This window comes from Mus caroli, chromosome X (genome assembly GCF_900094665.2).
Source record: "Mus caroli chromosome X, CAROLI_EIJ_v1.1, whole genome shotgun sequence".
NCBI lineage: Eukaryota > Metazoa > Chordata > Mammalia > Rodentia > Muridae > Mus > Mus caroli.
The window spans coordinates 128,704,439-128,721,439 of NC_034589.1; the positions used below are offsets into that span (position 1 = coordinate 128,704,439).

Sequence of the window (17,001 nt, forward strand, 5' to 3'; positions counted from 1 at the left end):
CGCTCTCCCCCGGGCTCCCGGACGGACCCGCTCTCCCCCGGGCTCCCGGACGGACCCGCTCTCCCCCGGGCTCCCGGACGGACCCGCTCTCCCCCACCCCCCACCCTGGGCTCCGAGACGGACCCGCTTTCTCCCCGGCCTCCCGGACGGACCTGCTCTTCTCCACGGCCTCCCGGACCGACCCGCTTTTTCCCCCCAGCCTCCCGGAGGGACAGGCTTTCCCCCATACGGAATGAAAAGCGCAATCCCACCGCAAGCGCCCACGGCTCCGCGACCTCCAAGGTACAGGCTCCGGTAGAAGGAGTGCCTAGCAGGGACAGAGTCGGTACAACACGTGTTTCTGTCACGGGAGGGGGCGTGAAGAGTCAGAGCATCGCCGAGAGCAAAGCATTTCCATCCCCGCCCGGGAGTCCTACCCTTCCGCGTCCACTGCTCCGCTCCGGACCCTCTGAAGGTACTGAGTTCTCAGACCCGGAATTGGCGACCTGGTAAGGGTGGGGGGCGGCGCGGGAAAGCTCGCCGCGAAAAGCCTGCGGGACAAACGTTAAAGTCCTGCTCTTACCTCCGTGGCTGAACTCGCTCACTGTCCCGTCTACAAAGTGAGGGCGGAGGCGGGGCGAGAGGCAGGTCCAAGAGAAGGGGGCGGACCCGGACTCGGGCGGAGAAGCGGCAAACTCCCAGGAGCCAGCAGCAACAGATCCTGCAGCCTAACCCAGAGTCGACCTACTTAGCTGGAAAAGGGCGGCCTTAGAGGCCAAGCGGGATGCCCCGGGATTGGTTGCTGCTGGTATCCTTTCAAAGGAGACGCTTCTATGATTGGCTAGTAGAGTCAAGCGGGTCCTACAGGTGGAAAAAAAGCGGGTTCAACAAAGTTGTTACCCGGGTAACAGAGACGCACAGCGAGGGAGCAGCAGTCTATTTTCTTCCCCTAGGCTGTGAGCTGTACACGGAGCACTGACCAAGGTGAGGAAAACTGAAATTTAGGAGTGAAAACAGCGGAGGGTGCTCAATGCTGTGACTGTCAGAGGAACTTTAAAATACTTAAGAGCTCAATGAGATAGCCCCCAAAAGCCCTATGTTGCTCAAAGTGGAGGCAAACGTTCTCAAAGTTCCTCCCACCCCCCTCAACCCCTGAAGCATGATGTTTCTAGAAAACTACAGAAGGGATGGGTGCTGAATCTCAAAGTATTTCCCAGTTTTCCTTTCTCAAATCTCACACATACTCAATGGGTCCCCAGTGAGGACCCCCCCCCCATTTTCATTAAAAAAAACTTTTTTTTAGATATGTCTGGTATTCAAAGTTGAAAGACTCATTGTACCTTCCGTTTTATGTGAACAAGCAGTATTATTTCTGGGCCAGCAGGTCTTGGTTGGGAAATAGAGGAAGAGAGCGCTCTGTAAACTCTTTCAGACAGGAAAATAAATAAAATTGCCCACACGACTCACCATGGAACAGTATATCTGTGGGAGGGGGTTTCAGTAGCCTGAAAGTTCTGAGGTCATTAGTCATATCCTTAAGAGTGAAGACCAATGGTCACACTCATATTTACTGTACCTTAAAAATATTATTACTCAACCAAAGACTGATTAGGGGAGTATTTTGTCATTTGACTTTAACTTTGAAAACATACACAACTGGGATAAAAACCAAATCTGAGGGATGGGAAAGCACCAAGTTCGAGCTGAGAGATAAGGATTGTTAATCTTAAGAATTTTCCTGTCATAATAGGGATTCAGAACAGACTACAGAAGTAAACAAAACCGGCTTTTTTACCTTAGTAGTACACTTCAAGAACTGAAAGAAAAATTACCAGTTGACTCTCTTTTTATATAGGAATGGAATATAAAACTAAGAAAAAATTACTGCCAACTGTATTAAGTTTACCTGAAATGTGCTATATAGCACCCCATCCCATTTACAATTTAGGCTCCCTTAAACATAAGATCCTTCTGCCACAGCCCTCCCAAGTGCTAGGATTGCAGGCATACTACACAGCTTTTGATGACTCAGGACGAGTCCTATCAAAATGAAGTTTTCTATCTCAGAGTAAAAATTTACTTTCGAGCTCATGTGAGACCAGCTCCTAGGGAGGCTGACATGTGAGGTTCCTTTGAACCCAGGAGTTCAAGAACAGCCTGGTCGAGTTAGGAAGATCAAGTCTCAAAAACCAAAGCAAAGCAACACATCATTAAAAGGATGGGAGAAACTCCGTGTTTTAAAATAAATAAACTAGATAAAGTGCAAACACAGGAATTATTAAATCAAGCAAGGCTTAGGATTTTTGTTTGTTTGTTTGAGACAGGGTTTCTTTTTGAGACAGGGTTTCTCTGGGTAGCCCTGGATGTCCTGGAACTCACTTTGTAGACCAGGCTAGCCTCGAACTCAGAAATCCACCTGCTTCTGCCTTCCGAGTGCTGGGATTAAAGGCACGCACCACCACACCCAGCTGGTTTAGCCATTAAAGGCTAGGATCACAAGCAAAAAAAAAAAAAAAAAAGGCTTAGGTTTTTATCTTTAGGTCACATGCCATCACTGGGCCCTATCCCTAAGCCCTCTTTTTCATTTTTTTTTTCATTTTTCATTTTGAGACAAGGGCTCACTAAGTTTCCCAGGCTGACCTTGACCTCTGTAGCCCAGACTTCCCTGAATCGCATCAGCCTTCTGAGTAGCTGTACTTTATGTCTTGACTTGTATTTCTATATAAGATTCCAGGTACTGAAAAAAGAAATAAAACAATTTCCATTAACTACATTTTAACTTTGTGACAGAAACCTTGTTAAGCTCCCATGATTATGAATATTTTTATGGTAGTAAATGTTAAAAATATAAAAAAGAAACTATTCTTGGATACTTTAAAGCTATAACACTTATTTCCTGTTGGACCCAGATCCTTTGGCATGCTTAAGAACACAACTATTGAAAACTACATCCCCAGTCCATAATGAAATTAGTTTTAATAGGCAAAGAATTACTGATGAATATAGTTGTCAAGAAATTATGTCTGTCTGCCTGGGGGTCTATGTATGTATAGGAATGCAGCTGCTCATGGAGGCCCAAGCTGCTGGATCACAGGCATTTCCAAGCTGTCTGATGATGGTTCTGGGAACTAGAGCCTTCTGCAAGAGCAGTAGGCACTCTTAACCATGGAGCCATTCTATTAGTTCCCTCCTCCTCGCCTTCCCTACCCCAATAATAGTTTTGAATGGTAGGAATAGTTAGTGTACCATAATAGAACACTTACAATCATAAGGGCCCAGATGCAATCCTAAGCATTACCAAAAATAGAAAAAAAAAACAAACAATTAGCCAGAATATTATTATTTAATTCAGACATGGGCAGAGATGATACTTTTGTATTCTCAGAAGAATTTCAATACCAGAATTGATAAATAAGACAATATGTAAGTAAAGTTGTGGAAGAAATTGCAAAATTCATTTGGAGAATAAACAGATTTTGAAATATTTAAAGTCATTCAGTCATATGACTTCACCTATTCACCAAAATTCAAAGAGGATGCTATTTGATGATTCGATGTTGTTCTTGCAGAACCTGGGACCCAATTCAGGCCTTCTTCCACATTTAGCAAGCATTCTACCCTCGAGCTACACCCCTAGCTATATTTGGTGAGTTGTTTTTCCATTTCCTGGTTTCATTTACTGTGCGTACTTAGTAAAATATGCTGGTGACTTTTCTCCAAGTAGTTAAAAGTTAAACAGCCATTCTTATTAATGCTATGTATAGAGACAGAGAGAGAGACAGAAACAGAGACAGAGAGTCAGAGATAGAGAGAGAGACAGAAAGAGAGAGAAGAGAGAAGATAGGAGAGAGAGAGAAGAATGGTGGTAGTCTCACACTCAAAGTCTGACTAGATCCCAAGGCTACTGATATTGCCTAAGTGCTATGGATCTCTTGAGCCTTCTTGGTAAACCTAGTCCCTAACTGGTCCTGGTGTTTTGGTTTGAGCTAGTTCCAGACTGTTGTTTTAACTGATTAGCCAGACAGGTCCCCCAACTACATTTTCACTCATGAAGGCTCCGAAGGCTCAGGCTGATGTAAGGAAATCAAAGCTCTGTTTTGGAACACTGCTTTTAGTATTAGCTGGTCAAAATTAAGACTGGGGAGTGGAAGAAAGAAAAAAATACAGCCTTAAAAATTATTTTCTGAGTGGTCACATCTCAAGAACAAGATGCTTTGCTCTTTCTCACCCTGCACTACTTCCTACTTACTGAGAATCAAGCTCAAGACCTCATACAGGACTTTAGGCAAGTACTTTATACCACAACCCTTATTCTAATATTGGTCTATTTAAAATATTCCTGTCAGTATTCCAGTATGTATGGAAAGAGCACTAGGGAGCTCCGATTCTCACTGCCAAACTATTGGATAATTCAAGGAGGGGGACTCGTTGACTTTCTGTTCCCACTGATGATGCTCCCAAGCTTCAAAGTTTAGTTTCAAATCAGTGGTCATACAGATGGGCCTGGTTAAACTAAATGGCTAACAAAACACCCCTCCTCCCCCCACTCATGAACCTGGGAAAGGAACTGATAGGGAGGAGGAGGAGAGGAATGACAAGGATAGGATCAAGATAAGGAAGGATGTTGAGGAAAAAGTAATTAGAATTCATTATGTGATTGTATGTATAGAATTGTCAAAACCTTGATAAAAGAATTATAAATGTTGCATTGAAACAGAGGCTCAATAACTTTAGAAATTTTTACTTTAAAAAAAATCACCACACTAGTCTTCTCAAGTAGTCTAGTAGTTAGACAAAATATTGTGAAATTTAAAGGATGCAAGATAGGCGATACATTATTAACAGGATGTAGAACATACATATGTAGGAGAAGATTGTGTAAGAAGGGCAGAAAATTAGGCTGAGGCTTTATCCTGAAATCACTAATTGCCAGACTTAAGATTGTATTAAGCTGATAAAAAACTAAAAAGCATGTTTTCTTTTCTTTTTTAATATGCTGGTCATGACAAATGAGCTTTGATAACTCTCTTTTAATTTAATTTTATTTTTGACTTGCTGGACTTCTAAAAGGTTAGTAGCATTTTCATTTTCATTGGATTTATGGCTTTTCCAATATTTCATATAATTGGTTTCTTTTGATATTTTGAGCTATTTAGTTATTCTCAAAATATTTGTGATTCTTTTGTGTCTCAAATTGCATTGTCAAATTTACCAGGACTAATTACTTGCTTACATATTATTATTATTACATTTCATATAGTGAAATATTATTTTTGTAAATGTGTACATTTTATCACATTTTGGCTCCAGTTAGCTATCATGTAAGTCTATGTGATTTTATGCCAATGGAATCTGGAAGTCCAATTGCAAATATGTTTCATGTATCCAAAATATTACTAAGAATTTTTGTGAAGGATTTTTAAACACAGACCAAGAAGTGTCATTCTTTCAATGCAGTCATTTTGAGTGGTTAGTATAGAATTCTAATAAAGTTACATTACTCCAATTTCATTTAAGACTGGTATTTTTAGAACCGCCTTGAGGCCTGCATCATATTCCTTTTAATATTTTCAGAAAAGCAAATCTTCCTGCTTTGAATGTAGGTATCTAGATATATCAGAGACAAATCTGATGTGTAATCAAACTGAATGATGCTGTAATGATATCAATTTCTTTACTGTTATATATGAAGGAAATGCCAAGAGAAAAGACAATTTCTAAAATATTTTGAGCATTGATGGTATAATTTACATCAGTATGTAACCTTCCAAGGTTACTATTTTGAAATGCCACATTCCTATGAATGTGATCGTATTTCATTCACTATTCATCAGCTGCTGACTAAACTTCAGCTGTGGTTCTGAAGATGTTCTTTCTGTGTGTACAGCTTCTCAGTTGCCCTCACTGCCCTGCTTCTCACCCCAAAGCCACTCGGAGCCTTCCCAAGTAACTGGTAGAAATTTAAAGTTAACTTCTTTTTCCTCAATCCTGTATTCCATACACTTTCTGATCCCTGATCTTCCTTCATCGCCTCTCCTGTGGGTGCTGGATGCAGGGCCTGGCTCAGTTACTATTTTTCCCTCTGAAACTTTGATCCCTGCCCTATTCTGAGTATGTATCTAGTAGCTTCCAAACAGACCTCTGACATTTCTCAATAATTAGAGCCTTCCAAAACCCCTACACGAGCTGAGGTCCTATGTCACTTTGAATACTGCTCTATATCCAGGAAGTGCCACTAGACAGAGAGGACTATATGAGTAGTAGCTCTTTCTATGGCTAAATCAGATGCTATATTTGGAACTTCTGAATATCTTTCTTAGGGCTTAGTTTAATGGTTTGTTTGCTCTTTTCTCACTGGCTCCCTATTTTAGTCTCAGAAACCTCATGATCATACAAGTATCTGTGGGTACTATGTTTCAGATGATAATGACACGGTATAGCCTTTCATATTTAAGCAACCACCGCCATTGGGACTGGATAATTGACCATCATGTTAGAAAGTTTGTAGAGTAAGTAATGCGGATGTAAGAAACAATTCCATTATGTTTGTTTCTCAAACACACCATTGTACAATTTCTAGGCAGTATCCTAATTATATCTGCTATTGGGTGTGTTTTTTCCCTTTCAGTATCAAAGATAGAAAGTATTTCAATAAACACTTTGCTTTCTATGTTGGCTAAATATTTAATGAACACATAATCAAAGAAGAATTTTAAAATATAAACAGAAGCTTCTTGTTTAATTTCACTTATGTCAATTATTCATTTCCTAGCAGACCAGACTGTGAGAGAGATTACTTTGTCACCTTATATTTCAGCTTTTCTGATTTAATGAGTTTCCAATGTAATGAGCTTTATCACTAACTTAGTCTATATCATCATTAAAAGTGAAATTCATATCCAGGAAAATGAAACTTTTAAAGAAATAATAATAGCTAGTGTAGGTTGAGTATTTACTATGTACCAGGTAGTAGTCCAGACTCCTTTATATGTATTAAGCTACTTAATACTTGGAACAATTCAAAGAGATAGACACTACTATTATCTCCCACTTTCCAGATAAAGAAATTTAGTAGAGACAATTTAAATAATTGCTCAAAGCCAAAGAGCTAAGAAGTACATGATGGATCAAATTCCAAACATCATGACCCCAGCCCTCTTACTCTTAGCCACTACAATATTTTGCCTCCATGTTAGAATTAGAGAAGTAGCTAGCATTTCTTTCATGCCCTTAATATCGCCAGTGGATGTCCAAACCAGTTATATATTCAACAAAGAATGTAAAAAATATTTATAAAACAAGACTTGGAAAATACCTTCAGTACAGGTCAATTTTGACAAGTGACTATATCAGGACTTTTATTACCACTCTAGGTATAATGGAATTTTTTTTCATGTATAATTAAAACAGCTAGAGAAATGGTCCCTGAGAGTGAAGTTTCTAAAATGATGTTTCAAAAATATCTGTCAAATTGTGGGAAAGATACCTATTTCAGTTTTGCCCATTTTACCAACAATAAACACAACTCTACAGTTCTTTTCAGGCTCCTCATTAAAGTCTGACACCTCTGAGATATATTTTTTAAAGATCTTAACTGTCCTGCTGTGAATGTAACTGCAGGGATTATTTTCAAAATTGCTACTAGGATGACAGGATTCAGTATTACTGTTATTCTCATAAAAGCATGTGCTTCTTTCTTCATGAATTTCACTAAAATGAGCCAATGCTCATTTCAAATGTCATTGTAAGGCTAGGTCTCATCAAAGGTTAATTAACAGTATAAATGAAGCAAAGAGGTACACACTTACCCGAGGCAAATATATAAACTAAGTAAAGGTTATCTGGGTATATGCCTGAAGCAAAATCTTTTTTTTTTTTTTTTTTTTTTTTTTTTTTTTCGAGACAGGGTTTCTCTGTATAGCCCTGGCTGTCCTAATTTTAATACAAATTTATCAACTTTCATTATATTGTTTCATAGGTTTTTTGTTTTTTAAAATTTTTTTTTTTTTTTTTTTTTTTTAGTTCACAAATTGGAATATACATCTGATATAAAACATGTTAAGAAATAGAGTCTAAAAAACTGTGTCCCTGAATACAAGTACACAGCTTATAGAAAGTTTTATTTTTAATTAAGTTGCCAGGTAGATTTTCTTTTTGCTTTTTTTTTTTTTTTCCTTTCAATTCTGGGAATTGAACCTGGGGCTTTGAACATGGTAGGCAAGCATTTTACAACTGAGCCCTATCTGACGTTTATACCCTTAGTCATTCTTAATCACACTGAAAAAACAAGAACCACTTAGATAGAAAGTCAGCATGTGCTGGTAAGACTGAATGAGAAGTTTTAGTAAAGCAGGCTGAAGGCTTGGATTACTCAGTTCCTTGGGTTCTGGGACTTAGTAAACTACATGTGTGCAGGAGTTTATAAGCATTCACAAATATGGCAGAGGAAGTGGAGTGACACGGTGAAAGAAGGGATATAGGACAAAAGTCATAAGTGTGTCTGATCATTCACCACCACCCCCCTCCTCAGAATATGGAATTGGAAAATGCAGAAGCTGAGAAGGTCAAAACAGGGAATTTGGAAGCGAAAAGCATGGAAGCTAAAAATATGCAATTTGAGATGCTGTCTTCTGCCTCCACCCTGCAAGCACTGGCCAGTCTCCTGAATCCTGAAGAAGAGGATGATTTTGATTTTGAACAGGTGGGCCTATACTTAAAAGAGAAATTAATTGTATTAAAGGAAGCCATGGAACCGTATTTGAACAACTCGTTCCCATCTTGCTGTGGGCGCAGAACAGTGTCATCTGATACACGCCGAGGAGGCTGGAAGGCTTATTATGCATGAGACTCTAACCTCTAGTACGTTTCTAGCAAATATAATTATATTTTTTTTCTCCACCACCTGAACACTGAATAGGAAAATAGTTCTGTAACTATGGTAGCGGTAGCCACATTTCAAAATGTTTGTCATTTATATTTATGGTCAAAGAATGCTTGACAACCATTGCAAAGAGCAGTAGCTAGGATTGTTTATGCCTAGACAATATTTCTACAAAGCAAATTAATTTCAATTATGCAGTATTAATTGATCTCCCAATCTAAGTCTCTTAATTTTTTAAAAAAGTCTGCATATAAAAACAGCAAAATATTTTGAGCCAAATAATAGGAAAACTAGCTTCTGGCTACTGATAGGGGTTTGCCAGCACATGCTCAAATAAATATATAGAGTTTAATCGGGTGATTTTCATTTGGGGATCTGGACAGGTAACACCTTCAGGTCTTCAGGCAGCAAGATGACCCTCATTTAGGATAGAAGAGTTACCAATCTAAGGGCACTGCTATTATTTCCTGGAAAACCAAAACAGTGTTATATAATGCCCAATTTCCCTCTCCCCTCCTTAAATAGAAATGAACTTTGTCAATTAGACAAGCTATGATGATAGTGCATAATTATTCTAACATATCAGGATATTTCAATTTGTATAAAAGTATTTTAATGAAAATTTACTATGACCACAAATAAACCATGATCTATGAAAGTATATATCAATTTATTCCTTCCAAATTTTTTGACATAGTATGAAAACCAAGTATTTTATGAATGGGCCACAAATGCAGTGGTCCAGATCAATATCCACCTTCATTAGGAGAAATAGATCAGAATTAAATAAGATATGAAATGGAAATAAAATTTGTAGGAGAGTATGACTAAGCCAGTTTGGAGCCAAAGTAAGGACACATGAAGTTTTAGAGAAAAGCCTTAGTAGAGCCAAACAAAGAAAACTCGAGACATTGATAATAGCACTAAATATATACAACAGATAAGATACAGGGGGAAATGTTAGGTGCAATGTATCCATGAAGTTGGGTACGTTGAAATAGAATGCAAAATTTTCTAGAACACACATCCTGAGAAAGGCAGGCTTATACTACATAGAAAGAGCATATTAAGTATTTGAAAAACAGAAGCCCTTAATATTGTTGGTCAGAACTTGCAATTGGCACTGATGCGGAGGTAAAGATCAGCACTGGTTACAAAGCCTCTTGCCTTTGGTGTTTATGTCTAGGGATGTTCATTTGCATCTAGAGGTATTTCCAGGAGGAAAGATGAGTGTTTATGAAAAAGAGAGACTATAACATCATTTATACTGAATTGCACAATTTATAATAGAAAATTACCATAATAATATATTATTGTGTATATGTGGGTTATAAGCAATTTTGAGATAATTGGTCATTCAGACATTTTTCAGCACAGATAGCATTAGAGGGTATAGAATCAGAGATACAGTACAGTGCGAGAATAATTAATGTTCCTACTGAACTATTAAATTTTCCTAGAAGGAAAACGCCTTTCAATTTTAACATGTAGTAATCCTAAGAACCAGGAAATGATTACAAGAGTGATGTGTTTTCTAAAATGGACTCTGAAAAACAGCAAGAGATCTGTTGCATACACATTGGTTCATTTACACTATCCCTCTTCTAAATGAATTGTTAAGTCTCTGGAAGATTGGGAAGAGTCTGTTGTTTTTCAAACTCCTAAGGGGATCTCAAGACTTATGGGAAATAAGATCCCACCAATCTTCAGACACTGTGGACAGGGTGTTCAAAATCTCTCCAATATTACAAAGAGACATGGATTGGAATGACCAATTTCTCTGATAATTGTCTGTGGGTACACGATACAGGCTTAACTGATGCCCTTCTAGACAACAGTTCCCAGGTGATGTTTTATTATTTCACTTTACCTTCTCACTTGAAACTTTATTTTTAACCAGTTATTTTCATTAAGTTAATAAATTGAAACTCCCCTCCGCTCTGATATGCTCATCCAATCATAACTGTCCATGAAGAGCATATCAGTTTTTGCTAAAATGTTCACGGTTTCATTTCTACTGATTTAAATTTTCTGTGGAAGGAGACACCGCAAAATAAGAGGCCCTTATGTTCCAAGAACCTCTTTGCTCTGATTGACTATTAGTATTCTGATGATTAATAATTTAATAAAAGTACCACACATTCATGTGACCTCGGTGATTAAACATAGAAAAAAGGGTCCAGAATACTATTGGGATTTTCACATAAAAATATCTGCAGTTTCTTAACTCCTCACACAGAGCTTTCGAATCTCCTTTCTGAAGAAAAAAAAAAAAAACAGTAGCTACCATCTCACACATTGTAGAGATGTTACATATTATTTTGTGATTTATAACTGTTGGAATAGTTTAGCATCATAAAGACCTGGGTGAGCTTTTTCAACAATATCCAATGGCAGATATTACTCTTCTCACCCAAACAAGACTCTGCAAATTCTATACATGTCTGAAGTACTGGGTGATGAGGGAAGAACTAAAAAGGGGGCAGGTAGAGGGAGTACTTTGCCAGGAACCAAGGAAATAAGGATATTTTGACTGTCAGTAATGAGTACTTCAGAGTCTGATGTTAAAAATGAACAATTAGGAAGAAATTAAGTTTGTCTTAAAATATCAAAGAATTCCTGAAAGACTTGAAAAGAGTGAAGGTTGTAGGGTGTGCACACTTAAAAAATGTAATAAAAAAGATAGCATAATAAGTATATGGCCATATGAAAACAGAAGTGGTTTGGTATTCACCTGACACTATGACGTGGGTTCTGCTTCATTAGGAACTGTGGGAAAGAGAAATATTTCATCCCCAAAGTTGGAAGAGATAAAAACAGTTGCTGGGACTTTTAAATGGTTTCGTTGATGTCTAACTTCTTAGCTTCTGTTTCCTTTTTTTCCAGTAGAATGCTCCCATAAGTCTGTCTTTCATCTAACTATAACCAAACACTAACTAATCCCCAAAGTGCCAATGCATTTCTACCAACACTTGGTTCTAACCTTCATAGAGATGAATGTGGCTCGTTCCTCCTCTCCCAAGGGATACATGATTCACTGGGCTGGAACCAGGGATTTAGTTCAACCAAAAAAAAAAAAAAATCTATTCGACCTCAGAGTCTATTAAGCCAAATACTTTTTTTCAAAAGGACAAGGAAGGCACATTGAAAAGGATAGTTGACATCTGTGTCTGTATTATATAACAATAGTGAATAATTAAAGCAGAAGATTTTTAGAGTGTTTAGAAAACTTGACAGGTTTAAATTATTAGTGATATTTGTTAGACAAGTAGTAGTTACAGAATATTAGACTTCTGTTCTTTTTTCCAAGGGACAATGTGCATCTACTATTAGAGCCATGGGCCCTGGGAATATTGGACCACCTAAAGCAAAAGAGTCCAAAGGTAAGCTATTTAATAAAGTAATACAGATAAATAGAATTAATATAGTATTTTTCTCAGCAAAGGCAAAGAGTAATAAAAAACTAATATTTCATAAGAGGAATTCATTAAATGACATTGTATTAGATACTTCAGATTACTATGAAGATATGTCTTGAGTATTTTCAGCACAGATGATAAATACATGAAGTAATACATATGACTTAGTCATTCCACTTTGAAACATCATATTACACATGACAACAAATTTATTTTTCATTTGTCAATTCAAAACAAGCATGGGATTCCTAAAAGTTAAAGAGGTGAGTTGAAGCACTCGTTCCCATGGCAAGCTGCCGTTTACATACAAACAGGTCATTTTTACTTCTGCTGGAGGTTAGCAATTTTCTAATAAGGAAAATAACTTTTGCCTCCAGCTGTCTGCATTCCTTGGCTCCCGTTTTTGAAACGGAAGCCTAGGAAGTGCATCCATGAGCTGGCTTCATTGTAGGCACATTGCTCCTCTTCTGTGGAAACCATAGGGACCGTAAGACCTTTAGAGTCTTCACCTTTCACTCTGCTATAGTGTAGCAATTTCCCAAAACCACTTTATTAATAAAGTTCAGTAAATATTTATTGAGAATCTGTTATGTACCAGGCAATATATGATAATCTTTGAGACCACAAAGGAAATCAAAGATCTGTCCTGAAGAAGAAAGTAAAACAAATAGCTATGTAATTTTACCTTACATTGAATCGCTTCCAAAAGGAATTCAGGGGGTTCCTTAAAAACATTCCTGGCCCAGGGCCTAGGATTGTAGTTCAGGGTTAATATTACTCCTCTAACACTCTACAAAATCACGATTCACCCAAATAAGAAATCAATTATTTGTGACTCAAAAACATTTTTGTTTATACATTGTCACAGAATTGAATATTTTACAATCCTTTAAAAATATAAAAGCATTAATTTTCTTGTTCCTGATCAAAGTTATCAGAGGATGACCAGAAAGGGGGAAGCACATTTTTGATCATCAAATTCACAGATTTGAAAGATAATGTATAGAAAAATGTTTAGAATATAAAATACTAGATAAAATGAGGTCTGAGGATGCTCTTACATTTTCAGGTATTATTACTGAATGTGCTCAAAAGGCTCTTTGCTCTACTCCAGAGGTAGTCACTACATGGCAGACTAGTTCACTTGTAGATGGATTTCTGTACTGCCGAATTTCCAATAATGTGGGTCTAATAATCTCAACAATTGGAGGGCAATGAGTCATATGTAAAATGCTATGTATAAGCCTGCACTTAGGCTTTAGAAAGCTCATGCTAGATAGAAGCAGATGATTTACAAAGAATTGTAGGGTTGAAAACCTGACCATCAGGTGCATTTCTGGGAAAGCTTAAAAAGGACTGAACGCAATGTTCTGAACCTCACATAGGTCTCCAATTGATGTGCCAATGGAATAAATACAAGCTGGGCATGATGATTGGAGTCTGTACACTTTTCAACACTTAAAGGAAATACATAAAAAGCCCCTAATCAGCTCTGCAAGAGGACAAGTGATAGAGAATGTATTTAAAGTACACATGTGTAGTAGGAAAATACTACATTAAAAAGTTATCATTCTAGCCTCTGTTTTCTGTTTCTTTAATTGACATTGTTTTGTAAGATTACATAACACACACACAGGAAATGCATCAAAGGGCTTTTATAGTAAAGCACAATGCATGGTAATATAATTAATTCTATCCAAATCAGATTCCTTGAGCTTCAGGTTTTTTCTTTTGCATAAAAAATTTACACAAGACTATATTTGTGCTTTGGAAAAATACATATAGCACCAGCATACCTATCTGATTATCTCCATGCCATCTACTTATAAATTATCTTATTTTCTTCTTTTTCCTTATGTGCTTTTTTCTTCGGTTATTCTCACATTTATACATTGTATTGGTTTATATTGATATTAAGGGTAATTTGTAATTTAGTGTATGTGGACCAAAAATAAGTTAGTGATTACAAATGACAATGCTTCTGATCAACTGTCCCAACATGGTCTTCACAGCCATTCCTGAACCTAGGAGTGATGAAAGTGAAAACATCTGGAATCCAGAAGAGGTTCCAGAAGGAGGAGAGCATGACGACATATGGGATGTTCGAGAAATCCCAGAGTAAGTCATATGGCACCACGAATGTGTTTAGATACTTAGGTTGATGTGTCATCTGATACTATTATATTTTTATAAAATTCATGAATGACTTGTACCACATAATTAATAAAGCGACAGTGTTGTACAGAGATCACTCACAATTGATTATTTTTCCTGTCCTAGAACAAAAACAAATAATTAAACACAATGCCTTCCTATTAATTATTATCTAGCAATAGGGAAATTTATATTCAATTTCGGTTTTGTTTAATAGAGAACTACCAGTGAGAGAAAAAAACAGCCATTAAATTATAAAAAAATTCATACAAACCAAATTACAATATCATGTTTGTGTGTCAAAGACCTACTTTTAATTACTCAGTATTCTGTAGTTTCAGTGAAAGGCTATGTCTTCACTCCAATTATTAATTATTATGCAGAGGTATTCACTCGATCTTCCAGGGCTGTGCTCAGTATTTAGTATATTCTGCAACTGGAATTCAAGCTTTGCTTTACAGCTTTTTCATACAAAGTCTTTTCATTCTGATAAAAATTCACTCATTTAAGGAATTGAAATAATATTTACATACATAGATACAATTCATGGTTAGGGCATCTTTAAACATTTATGTCTTAAAATCTTGAGCATTTGAAACACCTAGAAATAGAAAACAACTATTGCTGATTTATAATGTACTTGGTTACAGTTACATATTAGTCTTGGATAGCACGTTTGTACTGGTTTTAGGTGCTTTGTTTTAGAGGGGGTAAGCCTTTAGTCCCTGAGCTAGCCTCAAACTAAGATCTTTTCTCTACCTCCAAGTGTGCATCTTCATGTCTTGCCTACATTATTATGAAAGACTTTTATGACAAATGATCTGACAACATTTTAAGTCTAACTACAAAACTGTCCAATAAATATTTTTAAAATTACGATTTTATGTTAGTTTTGAAAATGAAAGCAATGGTAGATCACACATACATACCTGAAAGGAAGGATACAGCTTTCAAATAAATAAATCCACGATTTAAAACCATTTATCTGACTGGGATTCTTTCTAGGTGCATGTCCTGATTAGCGTTGCTATGAGGACACAAGATGACTAAAGCAGCTTGGGGAGGAAAGGCCACATTTGGCTTACACTCCCACAGCACAGTTCATTGCTAAAGGAAGTCAGGACAGGACTCAGGACAGGAACCTGGATCAGGAGCTGATGCAGAGGCCATGAAAGAGTGCTGTTTTGTAGCTGTATTCTCTACAGCTTTCTCAGCCTGCTTCCTTACCTACCCAGGCTACCAGTCTAGGAGTGACCCCACCCACCATAGACTGGATCCCCCAAATCAATCACTAAGTAAAAAAATAGCCTTCAGGCTTGCCTGTGGCTTGATTTTATGGAGGCATTGCCTCAGTTGTGGCTCTCTCCTCTCCAGTGATTCTACTTGGTTCAGTTGACAGAAAACTAGTCACCACCCACCATACCCATTCTTTAAAACTTGCCAATAAAGGCATCTTAAAATTTTCAGATAATCTTAACATCTTACATCATATTGGGGGAAATTATCCATCTCTTTGTTTTTAGGTGAAAATAAACTAGTTTAGGTACAATACTTATTACATGCTTTCCATTCTTACCACAAAAGTAACCATGTTCAAAAGGAATAAAGTTAACAAAAATGTCTAACTTCTTACCATGTTCTGGATACCCCATTTAAAACAATCTAGTTTTTCAATTGACAAAATTTACTTTAAGTCTTTCAAAAGAAAATTCATATTGGGATACTTATATTGTAAATCCAATTTTTAAAATTGAAAACAGATATTTTTCATATAATATATCCTGGTTACAGTTTTCCTTCACTCTGCTCCTCCCAGTTCCTCCCTACTTGCTCTCCAATCAAGATCCATCTCCTTCATGTCTCTTATTAGAAACCAAGCAGCCTTCTAAGGGATAATATAAAATATCATAAGATTTTAAAAACACAAACACAGCAGAGTAGGACAAAACAGATAAAAAGGCACGAGAAACATATATAGACACTGAGACCCACTTGTTGACATTCAGGAACACAAAGCTGGAAGCCATAATACACAAAAGACTTGTAGAGTGAAAATGAAAAAAGAAAACAGTTTAAAAAAAGATATAGTTAAAATAAAATAAAAGGTCCTGGTATGACATGTTGAGACAAAGAACCTCCAGAGACATCACTGAGTTTGGTTTCTGTTAATCTCTATTGCTGGACATGTGACATATTTCTATGTCTGAAGGAGGAATACAGTAACCCTCAAGTTATGTGGTGCCCACATAGCTGTATGAAAGTCACTCATTTGTCATATTATAGAATAAATGGCTCACATCCATATGCAGCCAGCTCCAAACTAGAGTCAATGTCCACTTTTCATCCCGACATTTGAAGCTCTTCAGAGAGAGCATCTGTCAAAGTTCAAAGTGAGGAATAACTCCAGTCATGACACGAGCAAAGCTGCTCTACAGGAATTTTTATCTTGATTTTTTTTTTTTACCTTATGGAGATACACTTCAAAAATGTCCTAATATGGAAAGAAGAAAATGGATGAAGAACATGGAGGTCACAAAAGAGAAGAATGGCAAGTGACCAAAGGGGAAA

At 37.2% G+C, this 17,001-nt stretch overlaps 2 protein-coding genes across 4 annotated transcripts in view; one reads left to right on the plus strand and one right to left on the minus strand.

The window, feature by feature from the left end:
- Nup62cl (nucleoporin 62 C-terminal like) overlaps positions 1–592 on the minus strand; it is a 56,104-nt gene extending 55,512 nt beyond the window's left edge. For 2 of the 3 annotated variants that reach the window (XM_021153758.2, XM_021153755.2), the window contains exon 1: positions 563–592. The gene's annotated coding sequence lies outside the window, so the exon portion shown is untranslated. Of the gene's footprint in view, positions 1–416 lie in introns of all 3 variants that reach the window. The other variant, XM_021153756.1, reaches the window with a different exon arrangement.
- Positions 593–881: 289 nt separating this feature from the next.
- Positions 882–17,001, plus strand: part of Pih1d3 (PIH1 domain containing 3) — a 42,576-nt gene continuing 26,456 nt past the window's right edge. The window contains exons 1-4 of the mRNA XM_021154016.1: positions 882–963; positions 8,510–8,680; positions 12,171–12,243; positions 14,292–14,397. Coding sequence (XP_021009675.1) covers positions 8,513–8,680; positions 12,171–12,243; positions 14,292–14,397 — 347 coding nt within the window. The 5' untranslated portion in view covers positions 882–963; positions 8,510–8,512. The remainder of the gene's footprint in view (positions 964–8,509; positions 8,681–12,170; positions 12,244–14,291; positions 14,398–17,001) is intronic.